At 43.4% G+C, this 27,902-nt stretch overlaps 4 protein-coding genes across 4 annotated transcripts; 2 read left to right on the forward strand and 2 right to left on the reverse strand.

The window, feature by feature from the left end:
- On the reverse strand, positions 544-19,186 carry LOC102173247. The gene is made up of 6 exons (XM_018046516.1): positions 18,714-19,186; positions 18,284-18,351; positions 18,027-18,177; positions 12,923-13,045; positions 10,574-10,796; positions 544-994 (listed from the first exon to the last, which is right to left on the reverse strand). Exons 1-6 carry the CDS (start codon positions 19,119-19,121, stop codon positions 579-581), a joined length of 1,389 nt encoding a protein of 462 aa, XP_017902005.1. The 5' UTR covers positions 19,122-19,186; the 3' UTR covers positions 544-578.
- Positions 10,522-11,239, forward strand: LOC102172954 (histone H4). The gene has a single exon (XM_005677708.3). It carries the CDS (start codon positions 10,527-10,529, stop codon positions 10,836-10,838), a length of 312 nt encoding a protein of 103 aa, XP_005677765.1. The 5' UTR covers positions 10,522-10,526; the 3' UTR covers positions 10,839-11,239.
- On the reverse strand, positions 20,078-20,634 carry LOC106501929 (histone H2A type 2-A). The gene has a single exon (XM_018046020.1). It carries the CDS (start codon positions 20,572-20,574, stop codon positions 20,182-20,184), a length of 393 nt encoding a protein of 130 aa, XP_017901509.1. The 5' UTR covers positions 20,575-20,634; the 3' UTR covers positions 20,078-20,181.
- On the forward strand, positions 20,915-21,917 carry LOC102172676 (histone H2B type 2-E-like). The gene has a single exon (XM_018046022.1). It carries the CDS (start codon positions 20,927-20,929, stop codon positions 21,305-21,307), a length of 381 nt encoding a protein of 126 aa, XP_017901511.1. The 5' UTR covers positions 20,915-20,926; the 3' UTR covers positions 21,308-21,917.

A 27,902-nucleotide genomic window follows, 5' to 3' on the forward strand; every position in this document is an offset into this window, starting at 1 on the left:
GCAGTTAGGAAGATGGGATCCTACGTATCTCGGGATTCTTGTCCCCATTCTTAACAGTTGAAGTACCGAGAAACTACTTGGGGACCGAGGATTTTATCTAACATCTGGCCTAATTCTAGTAACTGTAGAATTGAGCTGAAACCGATTACAGTTATCACATGACGGCCTTCTTCAGTATTCAGATTTGTGCTAACGTTTTGTACTAGCAGCTTGGAAAGCGCTAAAAACGACCAGCAGAGGATTTAGCTTCTTGCAAAGTTTTCTCAGAAATGGCTAGGTTCTCCAAAAAAAAAAAAAAAATAGGCTAGGTTGGAGCTCTGCATTAAGAAATAAAACCAGCTTGTAAGCGCAGTTAAAAACGACCCAGACCTTGCTTCTGGGGCTCCCTCTAGTGTCTGTCAGCTTTAATTCCATAACCTCACCACTCAACGCGTGTTAAACTCTCCTACCCGCTTTGCCCGTAACACTCGTGCATTAAGAGTTCACCGACTAAAGTGAAAGCTGGTACAGCTGCTTTTTAAGAAAACGTGGGTGGCTCTGAAAAGAGCCTTTAGATCGTCTGTTTTTAAAAGTACGCCTTAAGCCCGCTCCCCGCGGATGCGGCGAGCCAGCTGGATGTCTTTGGGCATGATGGTCACGCGCTTGGCGTGGATGGCGCACAGGTTCGTGTCTTCAAACAGCCCCACCAGGTAGGCCTCGCTCGCCTCCTGCAGCGCCATCACGGCCGAGCTCTGGAAGCGCAGGTCCGTCTTGAAGTCCTGCGCGATCTCGCGCACCAGCCGCTGGAACGGCAGCTTGCGGATCAGCAGCTCGGTCGACTTCTGGTAGCGCCGGATCTCCCGCAGGGCCACGGTGCCCGGCCGGTAACGATGCGGCTTCTTGACACCGCCCGTGGCCGGCGCGCTCTTGCGAGCCGCCTTGGTGGCCAGCTGCTTCCGCGGGGCCTTGCCACCGGTCGACTTGCGGGCAGTCTGCTTCGTACGCGCCATAGTATCTCACAGGTTTTATTCACCGACCCCCTAGGCAGTCTCATTTATAGACATAGCCTAGTCTTGATTGGGCCAGAAAAGCTAGCAATTTCCGAAATTGTAATCTCATTGGTTAGAATTCAATCCTATTTGGGCAGAAGATTGTAAGGCTAGTTTCTTTACTTACAACCTCCATTTTCCAGTCCTTTTCTGTAATCTTATCACAGATTTTTTTTAAGCCCTTTTCTTTATATTGCTGTTAACTTTCGTAAGAACAATATGAAGTATTTTTGCACGCTTGGGATTTATATTTTAGCAAGTTCTTTAAAAATAGAAGCACGCCCTAGGTTTCAGCCTGCATTTCCACTTACTAGTTATTGTAACTCCTCTCCCATAACTAACAAATTTATTTAGCTCCTGACATTGAGCTAAGCGAGAGTTACATTACGACTGAGGTTCAACAAAACAATATGTAGTTGAAGGAACCGGAAATTAAACTTAACCTTTACTCGGTTCGGAACTACACCAAAATTGTGTGCTGATGCTTACCAACTCAGAGCCATCTGCCTCCCCCCATCCCCCGAGTGCGGTTTTCTCCTCAATCCATCAATGCATAATTAGGTCCTATGGATAAAGTGCTTTAAGCAAGGAAAGATAACACATGAAATATTAATTTCTCCCTTACAATAGTGAATAGTTTTAAATAGTCAAGTTGCTTATTAGTCATTTAACGTTAAAGGATCAAAGCACATAAATTATTCGTTGATTACTGAGTTGCTAGCATGTTTTCAATAAAGTGTTTCCTCATGCTTACAGTTTCAAATCTTTTATATTCTTTATACAGAAATTTAAGATCTTTTGCCTTTTGTTTCCTGTGCTTTGCAGAATTTCTCAGAAAATTGCATATAATAAAACAAAAGTTATGTAAGGTTACCAATGCTTAAAATTGTAATAACTAACAAATACCTTTAATGATATGCTTATTTGATTGGAACAACATCTCATATAAAAACTCAAACCTGAGAATAAAATTAGGCCCAAGAGGCTCAAAACATAGCTCCAAGGTATGATGATCACTTTCCTGAAGTTAAAAGTGATTTTGAGAGTTTTTCCTGAACATTAGACACAAGGTAGAGACTATCTGTGATGTATGGTTGCCTTAGAAGTCACCTTTAATGACAGAATGCTGATTCATATTAGACATCTTAGGCAGCAGCAATCTCCTGCTATAGGGAGAAGATCTGAAATGTCAGTGAGAAAGTGTTGGTGATATGAACAACTGTTACCATATCCTGTGGTTATTTTGTAATAATGTCTTGTAGATACAGAGCACCGCTCAGTATTTTAAAATTTTATATGTATATTATTTAATTCCAACTCTGTGAAATAGATGTTATTTAACTCATTTTACAGATAAAGAAACTGAGTCTCAGATGTTATGGCTCATCCTGGATAAGTGACAAGGCCTACATAATATTCTAAAGCACAAGAATGAAATTACAACGGATCTCCAGTTTTTTCAGGCTTGGGGTATATTTTAAAGCACTAAAGAATTTTCCCAACATACAATCGAATTACTCAACTCAGTTGTTCCCATCAGAAGAAGAAACTACCCCACAGCAGGTGTCTGGGTTACAGCCCAAAGCTGTCCACCCAAGTGTCACGTTTCTTTGAAAAAAAGATTTTTTAAATTTGTTTTGATGTATCCACTCTTGGCCAAGATGTATGGGATGTGCTCATTTAAACAAGAAAAAGATTCTCAAGCTGTCTGTTTATATAGAATCCAACAGTAATGGGACTTGTATTACCTTTGTCAGCCAAAATTGGCACATGCCACAGGGGCTTGCTGTCTACCTCTACAAGGATTAAGCCATGGGCTGCTGCAGCTGCTGACCTCCAACACTCCTTGAAGGAGTTCAGGGTGGAGAGCAGAAATTAGGCACTCTGTGCTCCGGAAAACTGGCAGGATGGGTCTTTAGATAGTTAGATATTCTCAGGAGCTGATTTCATGAGCCCAGTTCTTATAAGAAAATACAGATATAAGATATCTAGAAAAACACTAAAATCCTTCATGGTGATAATTGTTCCTCGTGACTAGCAGAAGTCTCATAATGCCAGCAGAAACTTCTATAAAAAATATGTGCTTGATTGTATGTGCTCCTTTTGCCAAAATCAAGTATATATTGTCTTTTCCCTCTTCCTCTTTGGAAGTTTCTCAGAGCTATCAGAGGTGCTGTCTCCCAGGTTGCAGTCCTCATACTGCCCCAAATAAAACTTAACTCACAACTCTCATGTTGTGCTTTTTTTTTTTTTAGTTGGTATCTTTATAACAGAGAATGAGAAAATTCTGAGAGTCTTCCTCTGGCTTAATAAAGAAGCTGAATAAGAATTTCTACTTCTCAGAAAACAGTGATGCCAACTTAAATGTTAACTCTGAGACAACAAATCAAATAAGATAATCAGAATCATATATTATTAAGGGTCATAAGTAACATTTCTCTGAATATAACAATCTGTAATATATAGTCACCTTAGAAGTCATCTTTAATATGATATATGATTGTCTTAGATGTCACCTTTAATAAGAGAATTCTGATTTAGTTCAATTTCACCTAGTCTCCACATTGGACAATAGAGTAATAATCCTGTCAATGTTCTCAATATACCACTTTATCAAAAGCAAGTTTATAACAGAAGAATCTGTGCTTTGCTACAGCTGTGAGGAAGAGCCAATCTTTTTTAATCTTTCTGAAGTTTCTTTCATTAGAAATAACAAAAATCTGCAGTTTTAAGACTGAGCACTAAAATTTCATTATTTAGTATTGAGCGGGGGAAGAAAACAGGCATGAGAAGCTTAAATTTTACCGTAGGAAATAAGCAGGCAAAACATATAATGTTTTGTGTGTGCATGTGTTTGTTTTTAATACAAAAGTAGTGAACTAAATTATAAGTTCTAGGAAGACAGTTTGTGTCTTGTTTTTTACTTCAAGTACCCCCAAGGTTTCAAGTATCGCAATTTTGAGACTAAATCGTCAGCCTGTGGGTTTCAGGCCACTTGCCTCCTTCTTTTCATTTTGAATGGCTTCAGCCCTGGACCAAATGGAGAGAAGGCCAAGGATTTTGAGTTTCCTTTCTTACTCCATTCTGAGCTAAACTCATTCCCCCAACACTCTACTTATTGGATAAACACTTCCCCTTTCCTGCCTGACCTTAACACTACTACCTGTAAGATACAGTGAGGGATTGTGTCTGGGAGGAAAAAAATTTCCCTTGACCCACTTAGGGTCCTTGGCTGAGTCTGAAAATTAAACAAAGACAGATTAACAGGAAAAAAGCACACACAGGTATTTAAGTTTTACATGATGCAGGAACATTCATAAGGAAATGAAGATCTGAAGAAACAAGCCTAAGCATTTTATGCTAGATTTAATGAAGAGCAGGTGTTGTGTAGAAATATGAGAGGTTAATGAGTATGAGGTAAGCGTACTAAACTGGGGGAACAGCAAGTCCTGTTTGTTAGGATTCTTCTGTGTGTCCCTTTGTCTTCAGAGATGAGGGTGCTCTTTTTCTCTGGGAATAGGGACAGCACCTCTCACAGAAGAGTCTTATGACCTCTTTCAGGTGAGAAAGTCTGGGGAAGGTCATAGTGACCCTCCCGCTTCTGTCATTTTCTCAAAACTTCTTCAGCTTACTCAATATGCTGAGGTGCCGTATTTTGGAGTAGCACGTCTTGAACCCCATCAGTGGCAATATACGCCACCCCTAAAATATGTCACTTTAATATAAGGATTGTTTTAAACTAGGGGACTTCTCTGGTGACTCAGATGGTAAAGAATCCACCTGCAGTGCAGGAGAGCTGGATTTGATACCTGGTTCGGGAAGATCCCCTGGAGAAGGGAATGGCAACCCACTCCAGGAGAATTCTACTCCAGTAGAATCCACTCTAGAGAATTGCATGGACAGAAGAGCCTGGCACGGGCTACATCCAAGGGGTGACAGAGGCAGACGTGGCTGAGCAACTTTCACTTTCATTTTTCGCTTTTTAAACTAAAGGCACTTGAAAAACAGCAGATGCAAGAAGGGCCCTCTGACAACCCCTTTTCTTCCTTAAAAAAGGAGATTAACCCCCCTGCCCCGTGTGCTAGATGTCTTCCCTATACAGGAGCATGTTCCAAGACAGGGAATCCTGGAAAGCCGAGAGGAATCTGCTTAAACAAACCTTATTAAACTAACCTGTATCTTCCTAGTTACTTCTCTACCTAGTTAACTCCTGCAGTTAACTTCACATGTTAGCTACCTTTGTCCAAACCCTTTGGTCTTGTCACATCTCTAGACTTCATCAGGTTTTTAAATTGTTTTAAAAGTTATATATAAGCTCAGGGCCTACCTAGGTCTTCATGTTCCTTTTGAAGACTCTGTATATACATGGAAATACGAAATTACATTCTTTTTTCCCTTTGAGTGGATTTATGTCAGTCTAATTCTCGGGCCCAGTCACAGAATCTAAGATGTAAAAGAAAGTTTTCCCTCTGCTATAAATTTATACAATTTCTGTCTTTCCAGTATAACATGTCCTTGTGGACTGTAGTAGGTTCAGGTAAAGTTACACACAGTATTTTAAAGCTATTCAAACAAGAACTTATTTTGCTTCATTAACCATCCTCATGAAACTTGAGCTATATATTGCAGGGATTTTAAGGGCTATAGATATTATTTTTAACATTTATTTGACTGTGTGGATCACAACAAACTGTGGAAAATTCTTCAAGAGATGGGAATACTAGACCACCTGACCTGCCTGCTGAGAAATCTGTATGGAGGACAAGAAGCAACAGTTAGAACTGGACATGGAACAATAGACTGGTTCCAAATTGGGAATGGAGTATATCAAGGCTGTATATTGTCACCCTGCTGATTTAACTTACATGAAGAGTACATCATGCGAAATGCCAGGCTGGATCAAGCACAAGCTGGAATCAAGCTGCTGGGAGAAATATCAATAACCTCAGATACCCAGATGACACCACCCTTATGGCAGAAAGTGAAGAAGAACTAAAGAGCCTCTGATGAAAGTGAAAGAGGAGAGTGAAAAGTTGGCTTAAAGCTCAACATTCATAAAATTAAGATCATGGCATCTGGTCCCGTCACTTCATGGCAAATAGATGGGGAAACAATGGAAACAGTGGGAGACTTTATTTTTCTGGGCTCCAAAATCACTGCAGATGGTGACTGCAGCCATGAGATTAAAGGACACTTGCTCCTTGGAAGAAAAGCTATGACCAGCCTAGACAGCATATTAAAAAGCAGAGACATTACTTTGCCAACAAAGGTCATTCTAGTCAAGGCTATGGTTTTTCCAGTAGTCATGTATGGATGTGAGAGTTGAATTGTGAAGAAAGCTGAGCACCGAAGAATTGATGCTTTTGAACTGTGGTGTTGGAGAAGACTCTTGAGAGTCCCTTGGACTGCAAGGAGATCCAACCAGTCCATCCTAAAGGAAATCAGTCCTGCATATTCGTTGGAAGTACTGATGCTGAAGCTGAAGCTCCAAAACTTTGGCCACCTGATGTGAAGAACTGACTCATTTGAAAAGATCCTGACGCTGGGAAAGATTGAAGGTAGGAGGAGAAGGGGACAACAGAGGATGAGATGGTTGGATGGCATCACCCCAATGTGATGGACATGAGTTTGAGTAAACTCCAGGTGTTGATGATGGACAGAGAAGCCTGGAAGTCCATGGGGTCACAAAGAGTCAGACACAACTGAGAGACTGAACTGAACTGCAACTTAGAAAAAAAATTCAGGCCACAATTGTTACTTCTGGTCTGTGGGGAAAATTAGAACAGAATGCTCACAACTCAACCTACATATAGCCCGTCCGGAAAAAAAAAATGTATTTTTTAAACATATCCTCTTCCTCAACATTCCTTTCATTTAATTTTTGTAACAACAGTGTACATATGTTATTTCATTTAATACAGCTGCACATGGATTGCTTTCTCAATCTGAATTTACTTGCAACAGGCAAAAGGAGAATTTATTTTGGAGATAATTTTGTTTAGGTAATGAGTGATTAGTCACTTCACAGGCAGATGAAGCATGCTGAAAGTTTGTAGATACTCTCTCTGAATCTGCCTAGGGCCCTGTTCTCTCTGACATCAAAAATCATCACTTCTGTCAGCCTGGGGAAGGAGAGACATGGACCCTAGGCTGAACAGTTTCTTTCAGGAGGCTGGGCTCTGCCCCATAAGAGATAAAAGACCACATATTTCTCATTCATGAAGTTAAGGAGACCTCCCTGACTGCGTATATGCAGAAAGACTCCTTGGAGGTCAAAAAGGGAGGGGGCATCACCTCATAGTAATTAATGTCAACGACCCATAAGCCTCTTCACTAGAATCCCTCTTGGCTAAGAGATGCATGTGAGCACATGGAAAGATCCTGAGATATACCAAATACAGACTCAGAACCAGGCAAATCGAAATGATTGGCCAAAGGAAACCTGGAAGCAATGCCCCATAAAAGTGATTCAAACCACCACGAGAGTGCTACTCTCTCTCAGCCTGCCCGTGTGTCTGTCTGCACATACTGGACTCTTTTTTCCTCCTAACAAATACTGGTTTCACTATTTTCCATCTTTGTGCAAATTCTTTTCTGCAAAGCCAGAGAGCCAGGGCCTTGTCACTGACCTCTGGTTTAGTGGCTAGGATTTGGTGCTCTCACCACCACGACCCCAGCCTCAGCCTGGCCAGGAACCAAAGCCCTGCTTCAAGCTGCTGCAGGCCGAAAGCACTTGAGATCAAACCTTGGCTTGCAGTTGCTTCATCATGTTACACTTTGTTTGTGTCTTTCTTTCCTAGTAGCGTTTGAAGCAGTCAAATGGAGAAACTGTTCATTTTATAAACAATTATTGAGCTTGTGCTGCATACTGAATAACATGTTGGTTTACAAAGAAAAATAAGAACCACTGCCAGGCACTCAAAGCTGGGGGAGGGGACATATAAGATGCAAAAGATACATTAAATAATGTGATAGATTCTGTAAGAGTGGCTAAAGAGTCAGAAAAAAGCATGTGTTTCTCTGCCCTGAAGCAGCAAATGGAAAGGAAGATATTACAGGGAAGGAAAAATAATTTTCCCTCCTCCCTTCTGAGTTCTCACTGAGACCTCTATAATAAAAGACAGATTAACAAGAGAAAAACAAACAAATTTATTAATAGATATACCTCAGGTTTATGTGAGAGATACAGGGGGAAATGAATAACTCCCTCAAATGGCTTAGAGTATAAACTTAAATACCATCTTAATAGGAAAGAGTGGTCAGTTAGGCCTTTAAGGGAGAGTAAATGATATTTAGGAAAGATGAATGGTTTGTGATGTTTGTCTGAGTGTGGTGGTGACGTCCAGTTTCCTCTCCTGTGTTGAGCCAATCTTCCCTGATTGATAGAAATCCCATTTCCATGGGATTTCCACTGAGTTCCTTTCTGAGGATCTGTCTTAGGTAGGTAAAGGAGTTCAAAGAAAGTCTATCCCTACATTAGCTGTTTTTCAAAGTATTACAGCTCAAAATAATCAATACACCAATGCCAGCATGGTGTATTTGAGGTAGCATGTCCAGAACTCTGTCATATTCTGAGGTGGCATATGCTACCATTCAAGATCTACTGTGAATTCCAGGGTGTTCATTTAGGCTTGTGATTTATGATAGCACCATCCAATGAGCAGAGTTGTTCATTCACTCAGTTGTGTCCGACTCTTTGCAACCCCATGGACTGTAGCCAGCCAGGCCCCTCTGTCCATGGGATTCTCCAGACATGAATACTGGAATGGGTTGGCATTTCCTTCTCCAAATGAGCAGAGAGAGAACCTCAATTTTTATAGGGTGGAAGGAGGAGAATATATTTCCTCAGCCCCCACAAGAGTCACACCTTGGAGAGTTTAAACATTTTGATTTGGGGAGATTTTGAGTTTAAAATGAGTAAAGAATAACCAGGAGAACCTCTGTGCCTGGAGCCTAGAAGTTTAGATAAAGATATAGATTTAAGATTCATTAACACACAGAAGATAGAATTAAAAGAGAGATGAAGACAGGCAGATAAGTTGTTTATTCTTTTCTTGTTTTTTAGGTCTGTTATGACTTATTTCCCACCAGTGACCAGGCTAATACAACATAACTTGCAAATATATTAGTTAAAATTATAATTTCTAATATTCTGGATATAAATTTTTTGCATCTTATTTAACATTGCTCCATTTAACCATTAGCTTTTTTTTTTCAAGTTTGTTTTAGATATTAAAATAATAATAAACATATCAGAAAAAAAGATAATTCTTTCTGAGGTAGAAACTACATCTCTTCCTATATTCTACAGAAGACCCTGGTAATGAATGTGCTATCAGTAGAAACCAAATCAATTTCATAAGGCAGTTTCTGATAATGATTCTCAATATGGAGCAGATGTCCTCTTGTGTGAAACCCAATTCAGCAAACTTTGCTAGCTCCATGTGGGGTCTCAACTTAGGCACTGAATTCTCGCTGAAAACAAGGGTCAGATGGAGAGGATCTGTAGCAACTGAGGTACAGAAACCCCTTCAGTCTTCTTTTTGTATGTATTGCTTCTTTCTGCAGAGTTTAGGATGACAGTGCGTTGGATTCACTGACCTCCACATTAAAAGCCTTGCAGTATAGAAACCAATTTTCCTAGGATCTGATTTCTCCTGGGTGAGGTGAAATTCCATGCCTCATACACACAAAACAGAGACGAGACTCGGGAATTACTGCGCGCTGTCTCTTCCCCCTCCCCACGCATGCCAGGTGCAGCTGCCCTAGGGATCGCCTCCTGGGTCTGTCAGTCTAATTGTGGAAACCGTGTCTGCTGTTTTATGTAACCGTGGTTTCGAAGCCTAGGATCTCTCTGTTGAGGTTAGATCCGGGGCGGAGCTCTCTAACTCCTGTCTCTGGATTCCATCTGCCCTTCCTCTGGTTTTTCTCCCCATTCCTTTCTTCTTAGCCTAAATCTAATGTCTTCTGGGACCTCACAGTCGGAGCGAGACAGAGGCGAAAACAGCGGCGGGATCCGGAAACTTGGATCCGAATTCTCCCGGGAATTCTGGCAAATAGATCTTTGAAAAGAGTAGTCCGAGAGGAGGGGGGCAAGATAGGGGCAGAGGATTAAAGAATACAAAGTACTATGCATAAAATAAATAAACTAAAAGGGCATATTCTACAGCACAGATAATGTAGCCAATATTTTATAATAACTAAATGCAATCTGATTTATAAAAATATTGAATCGTTGGTACACCTGAAACTAATATAAAATTGTAAATCAACTTCAAAAATAAATTAATAAAAATGAAAGGAGAGGATCCATTAGAGGGTTCTGTGGAGGGTGGAGGAAGATAGGGAAACAGCAGAAATGACGAACAGTCGAGTGGGCGGGGACAATTGGGACCACTTCCCGCCCGCGCGCTTTCGGTTTTCAATCAGGTCCGCTGCTCTTGTATATCTGGGGGAAAAGCAGCCCTTTGTCTCAGAGGCTTTCCGACCAGCTTAGTCATGTCTGGACGAGGAAAGGGCGGCAAAGGCTTAGGCAAGGGTGGCGCCAAGCGCCACCGCAAAGTCTTGAGAGATAACATCCAAGGCATCACTAAGCCGGCCATTCGGCGCCTTGCTCGGCGTGGGGGAGTCAAGCGCATTTCCGGCCTCATTTACGAGGAGACCCGAGGCGTGTTGAAGGTGTTTCTGGAGAATGTTATTCGGGACGCAGTCACCTACACGGAGCACGCCAAGCGCAAGACGGTCACTGCCATGGACGTGGTCTACGCGCTAAAGCGGCAGGGACGCACCCTGTACGGCTTCGGAGGTTGAGCTGCTGCCCCTGTGCTCTGTGACAATCTCAAAGGCCCTTTTTAGGGCCAACCACACGGTCATCTGAAGAGCTGGATACTTAAAAGTATGGGTAACTTTGTATCTGGCTAGAGTGGGGTCAGAAGTAGTGAATCCTGAAAGTGTCAACAGCTCAGAAGACAAGTCATTTACCAAAAGCTGCTCTTCACTTGTCTGCTTGCTTTTGGGCTCGCTATCAATTGTAGTCGTTGGACCAGGCTGTGGAAAGTAGTTTGTGTGGGCTTCACTTCCCAGCTCTAGGGATCATACTGGGTGGTGGTAATTGCCATTACAATCTTCTCACCTGGGAAGGTGCAAGAGCACTAGCAAAGAAATAAATCCAGTAACCGACCATTCAAATATGAAGCAAATAAGGGGTTGTTAGGTCAGAGGTGGGTTCATTGAGTTTTAAACACATTTGGAAATTATCTGACCAGTGTATGGAAGGTATTTTTGGTGTCCTGTGCTTTTTATGCTAAAGGCCCCTCACAATTAGCTGCTGAGAGTAGTGTGTGTGTGTGTGTGTGTGTGTGTGTGTGTGTGTACAACATGTGTACAACATTCAAGGAAGAATTTACTTAAAGATTTAAGAGATTTGTCTTTGGTGATAATATCACAAAGATAAAATGCAGAAACATACGAATTTTCAATAAAAGCTGAGCAGAGTATATAACTTTAATGTGAAAGCACATCTTCAAGAAACAGAAAATTCTGGTATGTGACTTTTCCATTAAGGCCTGTTGCAGCTTAGAGTAAGAGACTGTCAGAAACATACCATCAATACACAAAGCACAGTTTAATTTTTAACAAGGCAAAAGCAAATTCTTATTTATAGATAGAGATACATAGTCTTTCTCTATACACTACCACTGCTAAATTGCCCTAATTTGAATTGAAGTATTGGTCCACACCTCTTGTCCTTAAACCTAATTATAGTTTTGCAGGTATTATATTTTCAAGTAAAAGGTTTTTTTTTTTTTTTAATGTTCCAGGCCTATAATTTTACAGCTAAATTTGGCCTGTCTGTAGCCCCCAAGAAAATCCTGCAGAAGAAATTCTGTCAATTCCCAAAAGATATTGAAAATTGGTCTCCACACTTGGCTGCTCTCATTAGCATCAAACACTTGGTCAACTGGTTTAAAACGAGGTGCTTAGCAATGGAGATGCCAGAAAGTCAACGCATGGGAAACCTGCCCTAAAGAGGTTATTATCAGAATGAGTGAGTGAATGTTCAGTCGCTCAGTGGTTTCCAACTCTTTGCAGCCCCCACGAACTAGGGGAGAAAAATAATACATAAAATACATACACACACAGCCCAAAAGCACACGGTGTCACATATTTGGGATGATGCAAAATGTAAATGATGATTATTATAGGAGTCCTAACAGCAGAGGTCACTGGCTGCTGGAAAATGATCAGGCTTGGCTGTAGAGGTGGGGCTTGTATCAGGCTATTAAGAAGCAGAATGCCTGGCATCCTGATAAGATATACAGTAAAGGGGAGGGGGAGGATCAGGGAGGGAAACGCAAGAATAACATTTGTGAAGATGTCCAAGGACAAAAGGATTCAATGTTCAAGATGTTTCATCTTCCCTTCAAATTAAAATCTCAACAGCAACTGATGACATTTCTATTTCAAACATCTCTATGATTTTTTTTTTTCATTTTAAAGGTAATGCAGATTGAATATATCTGATCCTCGCTGAGATCCTCTGAAGGAGATTATCAAAAATTTGAAGAGAAATCAAAGAATAAAGGAAGGAGGGTGCAACATATCCATTATCTAAACTGCTGCTGCTGCTGCTAAGTCACTTCAGTGTGTCCGACTCAGTGTGACCCCATAGACGGCAGCCCACTAGGCTCACCCATCCCTGGGATTCTCCAGGCAAGAATACTGGAGTGGGTTGCCATTTCCTTCTCCAATGCATGAAAGTGAAAAGTGAAAGTGAAAGTGAAGTTGCTCAGTCGTGTCTGACTCTTAGCAACCCCATGGACTGCAGCCTACCAGGCTCCTCCATCCATGGGATTTCCCAAAGTGTGGTATCTAGTCTAGGAGCATCAGCTTACCTGGGAATTGCTAGAAATCCAAAATCTTGGACCCCGAATTTGCAAAACTCCAGACCTGTTGCCTGAGAAACTCTGGGAAGTGAGATCTAGCAATTCATATTTTAACAAACCCTCCAGTTGATTCTGAAACACATTAAAGTTTGAGAACAACTGGTTAAATAACGATTTTTCTTTAAATCAAACGAAAATATTTAGAATCTGAGTATGTGTTGCCCTAATTTGTTTCAGTTCAGTTCAGTCACTCAATCGTGTCCGACTCTTTGCGACCCCATGAATCGCAACACACCAGGCCTCCCTGTCTATCACCAACTCCCGCAGTTCACTCAGACTCACGTCCATCAAGTCAGTGATGCCATCCGGCCATCTCATCCTCTGTCGTCCCCTTCTCCTCCTGCCCCCAGTCCCTCCCAGCATCAAAGTCTTCCAATGAGTCAACTCTTCGCATGAGGTGGCCGAAGTATTGGAGTTTCAGCTTCAGCATCATTCCTTCCAAAGAAATCCCAGGGCTGATCTCCTTTAGAATGGACTGGTTGGCTCTCCTTGCAGTCCAAGGGACTCTCAAGAGTCTTCTCCAACCCCACAGTTCAAAAGCATCAATTCTTCGGCGCTCAGCCTTCTTCACAGTCCAACTCTCACATCCATACATGACTATGTTAAATTTTGCGTTCTTTGATACCAAAAAAAAAAAGAAAACTTTAGGTGAATGATTCTAATAAAAAAATTTTAGGACAAAATATTACAGGAGGGAAAGGTAGAATTGCTTATTTCCTTAAAGCATTTGGGGCAAAAAAAAAAATGTATGAATAAAAAATGTAGTCAGCTTGTTTTATTAAATATCATTGGTTTGTGTTTTAACAGTACTTAATTTTGTTATCAAGGGATATATATATTTTTATTCTTAAAGTTCTTTAAGATCTTACTGTTTAACCATAAATTATACGTCTTCTTTATAGTGATTTTAATAGTGATCCCTCTTCCCACCTTGTCTACTCCACTAAATACTATTAAAACAAGGCATGACTGAATCTTCTGTTAGCCATATCCAGCCTCTGAATTTTGTCAAATTACAGAGTATACATTATGCATAGTTTCATGTTAATAAATGGTTTTGTTTTTGTCATTCTTAACCATCTGTAACAGTGAGGAATATAATGCTATTTCACCTCTAATTTGGTAACAAAATAATTTCCTTTCCATTTCTACCTTCTGAGTGGCTCAAGTACTCTTTAAGCCAGCCCTGGCTGTCAGCTTGTTCCTCCCATGGGTGATTCAGGACTTTCAGTACAATACATGCATACAAATGATTGTTTAGTCTGCATGTCTACTTCCATTACCATGATGACAGAGGCACTCAAGTGTCACTGGCTAATCAGACATCACACTGGACCAGTTCGAAGACTTACCTTACCTTTCCAGACTCCCAACTTCTTTGAATAGCAGCATTATCCTCCTGAAGGCTAGATGTGCCTGTCATCTTTCACAACATTCTTCCTCTGAAACATTCAACTCCATACTTTGTATTGTAGCTATTGATGTACATGTTATTTCTCTATGTGAGCCAAAAGTATAGAATTATCATTAATATAGAATATTACCAGTACATATAAATATGTATGGATATATAGAAAACTATCAGGAAGAATGTTCACAGAAATTTGAGTGATTTATAGGTGTTGGTTTTTGTTATAATCATTGAACGTTTTGAATTGTTCCAATATCTTAAATAAGCATGTACAATTCCAGCCCCCACCCCTACCCAGACAATCAGAAGATCTAGGGTGGATGGGGAATGAGGGAGAAAGAAAGAGAGATTCTGGACTATATGGCCCATGGCAAATCTTAACTTTGCCACAGTCCCATTTTCTCATTGTAATGTTGCTGAGAATTCCTGACTTTCTTACAGAAATGACTCAAGGATCAAATGAGAAGATCTCTGAAAGATTAAAGTGAAATCTTTCTATGTGAAAGTCTTGTCATGAAATAGAAACCTAAGTTGGTGTATTTACTGCCTATTTCACTCAATGTAGGTCTTCTATGCTCCATAATAACTGGGGAAGCGGGAGTCAGTGTAGTCAAAATTTAAAGAGCAAAGAAGACAGTGGGTAAAGGTGGGTATGAACAAGTTGGCAGGTCCAGATTTTTCAGAATTAGAGCAGAAAAATGTGAACTCATCTTAAAGAATCAAACTTGCCAGCTGACTTGACGGTTAAAATGTGTATAAAGAGTAAAACGTTATAACAAGTAGGTAACATAGCCTGTGAGAAATGTTAAATATAAATAAATAGAGCATCTTCCTACATAGATATAGGAAAGGATAGAAGTACCGAGTAAGCACCATATCAAATATTTATGAGATACATGAAGTGCCCAGTATTCGTGGCTTCTATCAGCCATCCACTGGTGACAGCCATTGTTGCCCAATGTCCTCTGCATGCTAAGCACAGAGAAATCCATAGCTACTCAGCAAGTTATTGGTGAATACAATGATGGCCAGGAACACTTGCCCCTGTATCTCTTTGACTGAGCCAGCTTAAATTAGGATCAAGGACCTTCTGTCTGCTGAGCCCCCTTGTCCACTCTCGTCTCTAGTCCTTTTAACTGCAGCATCAGCAGGGAAGGCTGATGCCACAGAGCAGGACAGGACAGAAAACTGTAACTCAGCATTGGATACAGTGTTGTACTTCCCCCATCATTGAACCCTATGCTATTAATATGTATGTTAATTTACCCTTGCTTATCATGTTCCCTTGCTCTTTGTTTCATGTTTTAAATGGATTCAATTAACTGTGATTTGAACATCTTTATTTGGCCTTTCTGTTCAGTGAACTCTGGGATTTATCTGGTAGTAGAGTAGAAGACTATGATTACAACAAAGTAATTTTTTACCACAACCTTATTAGAGAAGAGGGCTGGAAACGAGGGAGGAGAGGAGGGAACAAGAGGGTTGCAATCATCAAAGTACCCTCCAAGGCAGACGTACCCTGACTCTCTAGTGAGCATTTCCAGTCCAGTTCTTGTAATGAGGCAGCCTTTAGAGTGAAATGGTACCCTGGTTGAGTAATGGCAGCCACTGAAGTCATCTGCCTCCAGGCTCTTCCAATCATTCTGATTGTAGTTTGGCTTCCCATATAGATTTGCCTGCAGGGAGCTAATGGACTGATCAGTTACACTTCTTATTGGAAATTGAGAGCATGAACTCTGGAACCAGATTATTCAAGTTAGGCTCTTTCCTTTTGTTGTTGTATAACCCGCCAGAAATGCAAAAAGGGGAAATGCTGTCTGAGGAGGCCTTAGAAATAGCTGAGAAAAGAAAAGAAGCTAAAGGCAAAGGAGAAAAGGAAAGATATACCCATCTGAATGCAGAGTTCCAAAGGATAGCAAGGAGAAATTTAAAAAAGCCTTCCTCAGTGATCAATGCAAAGAAATAGACTGGGAAAGACTAGAGACCTCTTCAAGAAAATTGGAAATACCACGGGAATATTTCATGCAAAGATGGGCACAATAAAGGATAAAAACAGTATGGACCTAACAGAAGCAGAAGATATTAAGAAGAGGTGGCAAGAATATACAGAAGAATTAGACAAAAAAGATCTTAATGACCCAGATAACCATGATGGTGTGATCACTTACCTCGAGCCAAACATCCTGGAGTGCCAAGTCAAATGGGCCTTAGGAAGCATCACTACAAACATCACTACACTAACTAAGCATCCCTAGCTTAGTGGAGGTGATAGAATTCCAGCTGAGATATTTCAAATCCTAAAAGATGATACTGTGAAAGTGCTGCACTCAATATGCCAGCAAATCAAGTCACTCAACTGAGAACCTCAAGCTGTACCTCAGAAAGCCCTATGTCTGTTTGTCTCTGAAAGTTTTACCATGAGGATGGATGAGATGATACGTTCAAAGGTGGTGCCCCACCACACCTTAAAAGTTACTACTTTTTAACTCAGAGTACTGATACAGGTCCTGGATCCACCCTGCATTGAGGGCCTAAGCAGGTAATCAGGGTCTAGGCAGAGACCTGGAGGCATGCTCCGGAAATTGCTGTGACCCTGGAGCTTGGACTTCAAGGAGATCCAACCAGTCCATTCTAAAGGAGATCAGTCCTGGCTGTTCATTGGAAGGACTGATGCTGAAGCTGAAACTCCAATACTTTGGCCACCTCATGCGAAGAGTTGACTCATTTGGGAAAAACTCTGATGCTGGGAGGGATTGGGGGCAGGAGGAGAAGGGGACGACAGAGGATGAGATGGCTGGATGGCATCACTGACTCAATGGACATGAGTTTGAGAGAACTGCGGGAGTTGGTGATGGACAGGGAGGCCTGGCATGCTGCAATTCATGGGGTCACAGAGTCGGACATGACTGAGCAACTGAACTGAACTGAATTAAAGCTTAAGAAAAAAGAAGAAAAAAAATTTCTTTTCTTTTCCCTCCTCTGTATTCTCACTGACTTCTATAACAAATGCTTTTAACCTGTCACTGTGCTGAGACAAAACGGAAAACAGGCTTTGGCCTTGTCCAAGTTCAGATAGATGACTGAGAAGGTTAAGATGACGTGTCACATAAGACCTGTCCAGCCTTTGTGTCTGAGATCTGTGGAGAAGGGCTGTGCAGACCTTGCCCCCACTCTGCTGCCCATTAGAGGCCTTGCACTTCCACCTCCCCTCACCCCCTTCAACCCCTGCCCAAATAAATGGTACAAGAATCATCTCAGGTCTCCACCCTCACTATTTCCTAACGGGGGGGGGGGGGGTGGGGGGAGGGGTGGGGGCGGTGAGGACTTCATTTCCCCAAAAGAAGACCATGCTCTGCCTGTTTGATCTCTTCCCCAAACTTGAGCTCACAGCCCCATTTCTTTCCTTTCACTTAGTAGTAACCCAAAACCTGAGAAGAGACTTCCCACATGTCTGAATGAAACAGATACAGACACTACCAGAGGTTGAAGCGATAGCCCCACGGAGTCTCTTTGTGGAACTGGGCAGGAAAGCAATCCCTTTAAGACCCAGCTCACCAAAGTGGCTTTAGGATCTGTACAAGCACCCTGTCATTCATCCCCGGGTTTTGAGAAGTAGAGGGTGGGAGTGAGGCCTCAAATTACTGACACCTGAAGCGATGAAATGCCGCACTTTACTCGGCAGAAGTGGGCCAGGACCCGGGTGGCGGTATCCCTCCGGAGCGGGGGAGCCAAGCGCCCGGAGACCTTTCGGGCACCGGTGAGAAGGTCTAATCTGTGCGCGGGTCTCAGCCGCCTAAAAGCCCTTTGAACCGCGAATCCCGAGCGTCTCCAAGTGACTCCGCCTTCTCTCAACCCATCTCCCCACACCACCAGTCGCCCCGCACCTAATCACAGCTCACCTTGCTCCCGAGACAGTTACAATCGTGGGCCACAGTGGAGCACAAAGACGCTGGAAAAGAGCCCCAACCTACAAGAGAACACAACTCTAAGCAGCCAAGTTGGACGTTCTAGGGCGCCCAGGGAAGCAGCGGTAACCCACCAGCCCAGACAAGCACACTGACCTAATTCTTAAGTTACTGACATCTAGGAAGGCTGCAGGGAGCAGGGGTTTAGACCAGATAACTGGCCTTTACCCTATGTATGTTAGGAGTCCAGTGCTTTGCGCGCTCTAAGGTCCTCCCATCTCGAGCGCGCCCTACCCTCCCGGAGTATGCGAACGCCTACCAAAAGAGTGGACAAGCGACACAGCTGCTTTCAAGTGTAGTCGTGGGTGGCTCTGAAAAGAGCCTTTGGATTTGATGGAACCTCGAGCAGAGCGCACACTTCTTAAGCCCGCTCCCCGCGGATGCGACGAGCCAGCTGGATGTCTTTGGGCATGATGGTCACGCGCTTGGCGTGGATGGCGCACAGGTTCGTGTCTTCAAACAGCCCCACCAGGTAGGCCTCGCTCGCCTCCTGCAGCGCCATCACGGCCGAGCTCTGGAAGCGCAGGTCCGTCTTGAAGTCCTGCGCGATCTCGCGCACCAGCCGCTGGAACGGCAGCTTGCGGATCAGCAGCTCGGTCGACTTCTGGTAGCGCCGGATCTCCCGCAGGGCCACGGTACCCGGCCGGTAGCGATGCGGCTTCTTGACGCCGCCCGTGGCCGGCGCGCTCTTGCGAGCCGCCTTGGTGGCCAGCTGCTTCCGCGGGGCCTTGCCACCGGTCGACTTGCGGGCAGTCTGCTTTGTACGAGCCATAGCGAACCAAAACGCCAACTTACGTGAGCAGCGCCGCGCAGGGAGAGTAACCAGGGGTGCGGCCGCTGCAGCAGTCTTTATAGGCAGTCTTTTCCCAGTTGGGCGGGACAATACTTGAAAGTCCCGCGCTGGCTATCCATTGGCTGGGACGTCATCCTCTTTAGCGCCACTGATTGGCTTGAGCCGACTCCTCCCTACCCCCGCCCCCTCGCCGCCCCGCCGCCCATCGGCCTCCCTTTCGACTTTCCAGTTTGCCTAGTTTTTCCCCTCCTCGGTTTTCATTTATTTCAGGGTAGGAATCATATTTGAGAGCAGCTGTGACAATGTTCCTTCTCAGTCCCTTAGAACACACTACTTACGATACCCTCTTCCCTTCTACGCTAACTCCCAAACTGAACCTCGACCTTGTTTGCGCCACCCCCGCCCCCAGCACCCTGAACGCAGCTACCTTTCCAGAGGTCCCCTAGCCTACCTAGTTGGCTGGACGGATCTTGCTTTGCTTTCCGCCTTCCGGTGCTTTAAAGATCGGAAAGTTATCTCCCCCGCAGCAGGGCGCGGGATCCCGTTTCCGAAAGCCGAACTGGGGACCTGTATCTCCACCGCTAAACCATTTTATCCCTTTAAGACAGTAGACTGAAGTCAAAAAACCCAGGTCCGCCATCCTCTTCAAATCTGTCCGCTTCCTTAACAGACGGGGGTGTCCGAGATGGATGTGTGTGAGGAAACATCCCGCTGGTACTTAAGACCTCAAGTTGGGCAAAGGCCTGGGGAACAACTGGTGTTGAGCACTAGACATCCGACTCCCAAACATAAACCATCGCGGAGCACTTAGAACTGAAGCGACTGTGGCGCGCTCAAGTTTCCTACCTTCACCTGGCTCAAGTCCTAGGTTTCACGATCCACCACAACCCAGGCTGGGCTCCCCCTTTACTACCGACAAGGTTGGAATCGAGAAGTTACTGTTAACAACTCTTTATTTGAAAGCGTGGGTGGCTCTGAAAAGAGCCTTTTGATTTTACAGATGCCCCTTCTGTAGGGGCAGGGCTGCCGGAGACCGGCCTCACTTGCCCTTTGCCTTGTGGTGGCTCTCAGTCTTCTTCGGGAGCAACACGGCCTGGATATTGGGCAAAACGCCGCCCTGGGCGATGGTGACCTTGCCCAACAGCTTGTTCAGCTCCTCGTCGTTGCGGATGGCCAGCTGCAGGTGACGAGGGATGATGCGCGTCTTCTTGTTGTCTCGCGCCGCATTGCCCGCCAGCTCCAGGATTTCGGCCGTCAGGTACTCCAAGACCGCCGCCATGTAGACGGGCGCGCCGGCCCCCACCCGCTCAGCGTAGTTGCCTTTGCGCAGCAGGCGGTGCACCCGCCCTACCGGGAACTGCAAGCCTGCGCGAGACGAGCGCGACTTGGCCTTGGCGCGGGCCTTGCCGCCTTGCTTGCCACGACCAGACATGACAGCGACACCCACTAACAAATGCTCCCGCCAAACGCCCGACAAAGTCGCCCTCCACGGCCCCACTTCACCCTTTTATAGGCAGAACGGCGATTGCCTAGAAGGCACTTTGATTGGCTACAGCACATCTTCGGCCTCGTGACCAATAGGATAGCGCAGTCAGAATCCACTCATTTACATAACCTCGTCTCCCTCGCGAGAGAGCCACTGAAATCTCGCCAATCGCAACGGGGCGTGATCAGAACCTTAATTTGCCTACAGTCTCTATAAGTACTGAGTCGTGGCGGCCAGCCCGGGTGCTGCCTGTTGTCGTCGGCGTTCCCGGTAGGCCCTATAGCTTGTGCTTGACGTTATGCCTGAGCCGGCAAAATCTGTCCCCGCGCCCAAAAAGGGCTCCAAGAAAGCCGTGACCAAAGCCCAGAAAAAGGACGGCAAGAAGGGCAAGCGCAGCCGCAAGGAGAGCTATTCCATCTACGTGTACAAAGTGTTGAAGCAGGTGCACCCGGACACCGGCATCTCGTCCAAGGCCATGGGCATCATGAACTCATTTGTCAACGACATCTTCGAGCGCATCGCGGGCGAAGCGTCGCGCTTGGCCCATTACAACAAGCGCTCGACCATCACGTCCCGGGAGACCCAAACGGCCGTGCGCCTGCTGCTGCCCGGCGAGCTAGCCAAGCACGCCGTGTCCGAGGGCAGCAAGGCGGTCACCAAGTACACCAGCTCCAAGTGAGTCCCTGTGGGGACTCGGCGCTCGCACGAGTTGCCCAGCCACTTGACGTTCTAAAGGTTCTTTTCAGAGCCACCCACCTCAGTGGAAGAAACTCACCTTTTTAGTTTACTTTTGTTGTCTGTTATGGTACTTTTCTGTACCGCCAGTTTTTTTTCTAGTAAGAACTGGCCTTTCTCTTAGGATGAAGAGGAAGTACTCCAGAAAAGACCAAGTTTTGTGGATCAGTCCAGAACTAGCTAGAATAACTGTTCACTCATGCAAGTAACTTACCTTTTCCAGTAAAACCGTGAGAGATGGGTGGTCAGTGTAAATCTACTCAGGAGGATGGGGAGGGAGGGTGGAAAGTTAAGCATTAGTTACTTTATAGCAGATAGAGTGGGTCAACTCAAGTCCATTTTTCTTGAGCTCAAAACCAAATTAATATTTTGATACCATGCCCAGCATGAATAGAAAACATAGTGCACCTGGTTATCTTGATTCCATTTGTCCACTGAAAAATCCACAACCTGAGTTAAGAATTGTGTTTTATTCAATAATTTGTTGTGGACCTAAGCCAAGCAGATGGACTTCCCTTGTGGCTTAGATGGTAAAGAATCCGCCTGCAGTGCAGGAGACCTGTGTTTGATCCCTGGGTTAGGAAGATCCCCTGGAGAAGGGAATGTCTACCCACTCCAGTATTCTTTCTTGCAGAATTCCGTGGACAGAGGAGGCTGGCAGACTCCAGCCCATGGTGTGGCAAAGGCTCCGACATAACTGAGTGACTGACACTTCTAAGCCCAGGAGACAGCCTTTCAAATAGCACTGAGGGGCTGTTTTGAGGAGGTAAGGGAGGAACCAGAATATATAGCAGTTTTGCAAAAACAAACCAGATAGTTGAATATTCATCAAAAGATTTCTGCCAAAGAAGAAATCTCAATGAATTTAGCACTTCTTTATTTTGTGTATGGAAATTTGGAAGAGCAGGCTGACTGACCTCATTCCTTGATACATATTTTAACTATCTAGGACCAGAATCCTGTTTTTCTCCATCCTGAATCCCAGGATGACTAGGGTGGCTGCAGTGGCTGATGGCTTGATGGCCACATCCTTTGATTACAGGTATGGCAGGTGACATTTTTCATCCACACATAGGTAAAGTAATTTGTAATCTACACATACTTCTTGTCTCACTTTGCTATTCCTTTCAGGTGCCTACACTGAAGTCAATGTTTTGCCCAAATTCTAGATATTAAGCAACACTGTTAGAAAAAGGTCATACAAAAGCCATTGTTATCCATAGTAAATTTTTCCCCCCAGATATTGATACCAACACAATTCCCTATAGTTGTAGTCTTGCTGTTTTATAATTTGAGTAAAGAAGCAAGAAGGACAGAGGCTATAAAGCCTATAAAGTCAGGGATTTCAAGAACCTGGGCCTGCCAATCATAAAATGGAGACTCCGGAGACTTTATCCAGCAGCTTTTTTGTTGTTGTTAAACCTACTTAGCCTTAAAAATACTTTCCCCTTCCCTGGAACAATTTCCTCCTCTGAAAACAGAGACACCAAAAATGAGAGAATAAAGGCCCTCACCTTTTTTTTAGACTAGATGGGTAAAAAGCAGTGTTTCCTACAAAAAATTCAAAGGCCATTGGATCTTCAATTTATCTATCTATCCTTCAAACCCTACACACTTCCACTGAATCCAAATCACCAGGCCGCAGTGGGGCGGGGTGGGGGGGGGTGGGGGGGGCAAGGATGAACAGTCTATGGAACAAGTCAAGTAAGTCAAATGTTTGATAACCACTAACAAGATTAGTTACGAGATTCCCATAGTGCTTGGGAAGAACTTCTTCAATTTGCAGTTCTCATCCTAGATATTTTCTTTCTTTTTTCCTAATAGTCCTTTCCAAGAACTGTTTGTAAAGCAACATGAAAAGCTAGTTTCATTTATTCCCTTATTAATACAGAGTACCAAATATTGCATAGAACTTAACATTTTCTGCCTTTACTAGGATTTAAAAACACATTTTAAGAAGGTAAAATGAGAACAGAAGATAAAGTACTGCAAGGTATAAAGGTGAAACTTCCTAGGGAAAAAAAATGTTAAGCTCACTACAAGCACCCTTTTATTCATTTTTTCTTATGTATGTACATAGAACCCCAAATATTATCTTCCAGCATTATTTTCATTACTTCTCATCTGTCCCACCCAATCAAAAACAGGTAACTTGTCTCCTAGTTATTGTACTAAATCCATACTTTCTTCGGTCCCAGAAAACATTTCCTTGCTTTTGACCTGCCTTGCTTGGATCTACTGATAGATGAGACAGGTTGCTTGGAGCTTGAAAAGTTCAGGTAAAGCACGGCAATGTGGAGGAAAGACAGAAAGATGATAGGGGAAAGTTTGAGTTTACAGGACAAAAATACACATATTCTAAGAGGCATGCAGGATGTTGGGTAGATAACCTAATTATAAGTGGGTGAGATAATGGTCAGTATTTGGTTCTGAGGACTCAAAATATGAATAGGAAAGCAGAATACAACTGGTCTGAAAGACGGAGAAATCCAAGACTCAATGCAACTTTATTATCCATCAATCAATAGTTCCCTTTAGCACCAGCATTACATTTACAAGTGTGAAAGCAAAACTGACACATTGTCTACGTTCCTTTATGAGTATTCATGCATATCACTTCTCACAATATGGGAGAGGGGAAAAAATTCATACTGAGATAAATATTAATAAACAAGCAATAAAATAGCAATAAACAGAAAAAAATCCCTGGCTATGTAAAACTACATTCTAGTTGATGGATGCTGAGAATAAGTGAAAGAAGGAAAAGAATAATAGTATATTTAGGAGGTGATCTGTACAGCAGAATATTGAGTGTGGATGACAGATCTGATCAGTTAATATTTGAACAGAGGCCTGAATGGAAAATGTGAGCCATAGGATAACTTAGAGAAGTGTATTCTAAAAACAAAGGCCCTGAGGTATGTATAAGTTTGAGAAGTTCAAAGAATAAGCAAGGCCACTGAGGCTGGAGCACAGTGAGCAAGGAAAGATGTGCAGGGAGATAGGATCAGAAAGGTAGTTGAGAGTCAGATCGTGTGTGCCTTTGAGGGACCTCCTAGGCCATTGAAAAGAGTTATTCTTTAATTTGAAATTAAGTTTGAGTGCCTTTGGAGAGTTCCATCATGAGAGAGTTCCATGACATTATTTGACTCATGCTAATCAGACATTATTTTTGGGGGCTCCAAAATCACTGCAGATGGTGACTGTAGCCATGAAATTAAAAGACGCTTACTCCTTGGAAGAAAAGTTATGACCAACCTAGATAGCATATTGAAAAGCAGAGACATTACTTTGCCAACAAAGGTCCATCTAGTCAAGGCTCTGGTTTTTCCAGTGGTCATGTATGGATGTGAGAATTGGACTGTGAAGAAAGCTGAGCGCCGAAGAATTGATGCTTTTGAACTGTGACGTTGGAGAAGACTCTTGAGAGTCCCTTGGACTGCAAGGAGATTCAGCCAGTCCATTCTGAAGGAGATCAGCCCTGGGATTTCTTTGGAAGGAATGATGCTAAAGCTGAAAGTCCAGTACTTTGGCCACCTCATGCGAAGAGTTGACTCATTGGAAAAGACTCTGATGCCGGGAGGGATTGGGGGCAGGAGGAGAAGGGGACGACAGAGGATGAGATGGCTGGATGGCATCCTTGACTCGATGGACGTGAGTCTGAGTGAACTGCGGGAGTTGGTGATGGACAGGGAGGCCTGGCGTGCTGCAATTCATGGGGTCGCAAAGAGTCGGACACGACTGAGCAACTGAACTGAACTGAAAGCTCTCAAAAGCGACAGAATGAGCTCTGTTCATTTCCAAGGCAAACCATTCAATATCACAGTAATCCAAGTCTATGCACCAACCAGTAACGCTGAAGAAGCTGAAGTTGAATGATTCTGTGAAGACCTACAAAGACCTTTTAGAACTAACACCCAAAAAAGATGTCCTTTTCATTATAGGGGACTGGAATGCAAAAGTAGGAAGTCAAGAAACACGTGGAGTAACAGGCAAATTTGGCCTTGGAATACGGAATGATGCAGGGCAAAGACTAATAGAGTTTTGCCAAGAAAATGCACTGGTTGTAGCAAACACCCTCTTCCAACAACACAAGAGAACACTCTACACATGGACGTCACCAGATGGTCAACACTGAAATCAGATTGATTATATTCTTTGCAGCCAAAGATGGAGAAGCTCTATACAGTCAACAAAAACAAGACCAGGAGCTGACTGTGTCTCATATCATGAACTCCTTATTATCAAATTTAGACTTAAATTGAAGAAAGTAGGGAAAACCACTAGACCGTTCAAGTATGACCTAAATAAAATCCCTTATGATTATACAGCAGAAGTGAGAAATAGATTTAAGGGACTAGATCTGATAGATAGAGTGCCTGATGAACTATGGACGGAGGTTCGTGACATTGTACAGGAGACAGGGATCAAGACCTTCCCATGGAAAAGAAATGCAAAAAACCAAAATGGCTGTCTGAGGAGGCCTTACAAATAGCTGTGAAAAGAAGAGAAGCAAAAAGCAAAGGAGAAAAAGAAAGGTACAAGCATCTGAATGCACAGTTCCAAAGAATAGCAAGAAGAGATAAGAAAGCTGTCCTCAGCGATCAATGCAAAGAAATAGAGGAAAACAACAGAATGGGAAAGACTAGAGATCTCTTCAAGAAAATTAGAGACACCAAGGGAACATTTCATGCAAAGATGGGCTCGATAAAGGACAGAAATGGTATGGACCTAACAGAAGCAGAGGATATTAAGAAGAGGTGGCAAGAATACACAGAAGAACTATACAAAAAAGATCTTCACGACCAAGATAATCACGATGGTGTGATCACTCACCTAGAGCCAGATATCCTGGAATGTGAAGTCAAGTGGTCCTTAGAAAGCATCCCTATGAACAAAGCTAGTGGAGGTGATGGAATTCCAGTTGAGCTATTTCAAATCCTGAAAGATGATGCTGTGAAAGTGTTGCAGTCAATATGCCAGCAAATGTGGAAAACTCAGCAGTGGCCACAGGACTGGAAAAGGTCAGTTTTCATTCCAATCCCAAAGAAAAGCAATGCCAAAGAATGCTCAAACTACCACACAATTGCACTCATCTTACACACTAGTAAAGTAATGCCCAAAATTCTCCAAGCCAGGCTTCAGCAATATGTGAACTGTGAAATTCCAGATGTTCAAGCTGGTTTTAGAAAAGGCAGAGGAACCAAGAGATCAAATTGCTAACATCTGCTGGATCATGGAAAAAGCATGAGAGTTCCAGAAAAACATCTATTTCTGCTTTATTGACTATGCCAAAGCCTTTGACTGTGTGGATCACAATAAACTGTGGAAAATTCTGAAAGAGATGGGAATACCAGACCACCTGACTTGCCTCTTGAGAAACGTATATGCAGGTCAGGAAGCAACAGTTAGAACTGGACATGGAACAACACTGGTTCCAAATAAGAAAAGGAATACGTCAAGGCTGTATATTGTCACCCTGCTTATTTAACTTCTATGCAGAGTACATCATGAGAAACACTGGGCTGCAAGAAGCACAAGCTGGAATCAAGATTGCCAGGTGAAATATCAATAACCTCAGATATACAGATGACACCACCCTTATGGCAGAAAGTGAAGAGGAACTAAAAAGCCTCTTGATGAAAGTGAAAGAGGAGAGTGAAAAACTTGGCTTAAAGCTCAACATTCGGAAAATGAAGATCATGGCATCTGGCCCCATCACTTCATGGGAAATAGATGGGGAAACAGTGGAAACAGTGTCAGACTTTATTTTTCTGGGCTCCAAAATCACTGCAGATGGTGACTGCAGCCGTGATATTAAAAGACGCTTACTCCTTGGAAGAAAAGTTATGACCAACCTAGATAGCATATTGAAAAGCAGAGACATTACTTTGCCAACAAAGGTCTGTCTAGTCAAGGCTCTGGTTTTTCCAGTGGTCATGTATGGATGTGAGAATTGGACTGTGAAGAAAGCTGAGCGCCAAAGAATTGATGCTTTTGAACTGTGACGTTGGAGAAGACTCTTGAGAGTTCCTTGGACTGCAAGGACATTCAACCAGTCCATTCTAAAGGAGATCAGCCCTGGGATTTCTTTGGAAGGAATGATGCTAAAGCTGAAAGTCCAGTACTTTGGCCACCTCATGCGAAGAGTTGACTCATTGGAAAAGACTCTGATGCCGGGAGGGATTGGGGGCAGGAGGAGAAGGGGACGACAGAGGATGAGATGGCTGGATGGTATCCCTGACTCGATGGACGTGAGTCTGAGTGAACTGCGGGAGTTGGTGATGGACAGGGAGGCCTGGTGTGCTGCGATTCATGGGGTTGCATAGAGTCGGACACGACTGAGCGACTGAACTGAATTGAACTGAACTGAAAGCTCACCCAGGATACTATGTTAAAAATAGACTGTAGGAGAGAGCAAGAGTAGAGGTAGGAAGAATATAAAAGGAGCTACAGTAACACTCAGGAGTGAGATGGGTGGTAGCCATGGAGATAGTGAGAAGTACTCAAGATGTATTTTAAATGAAATTGATGAATTG

The sequence above is a fragment of the Capra hircus genome, chromosome 3 (assembly GCF_001704415.2).
Source record: "Capra hircus breed San Clemente chromosome 3, ASM170441v1, whole genome shotgun sequence".
In the NCBI taxonomy this organism is placed as follows: domain Eukaryota; kingdom Metazoa; phylum Chordata; class Mammalia; order Artiodactyla; family Bovidae; genus Capra; species Capra hircus.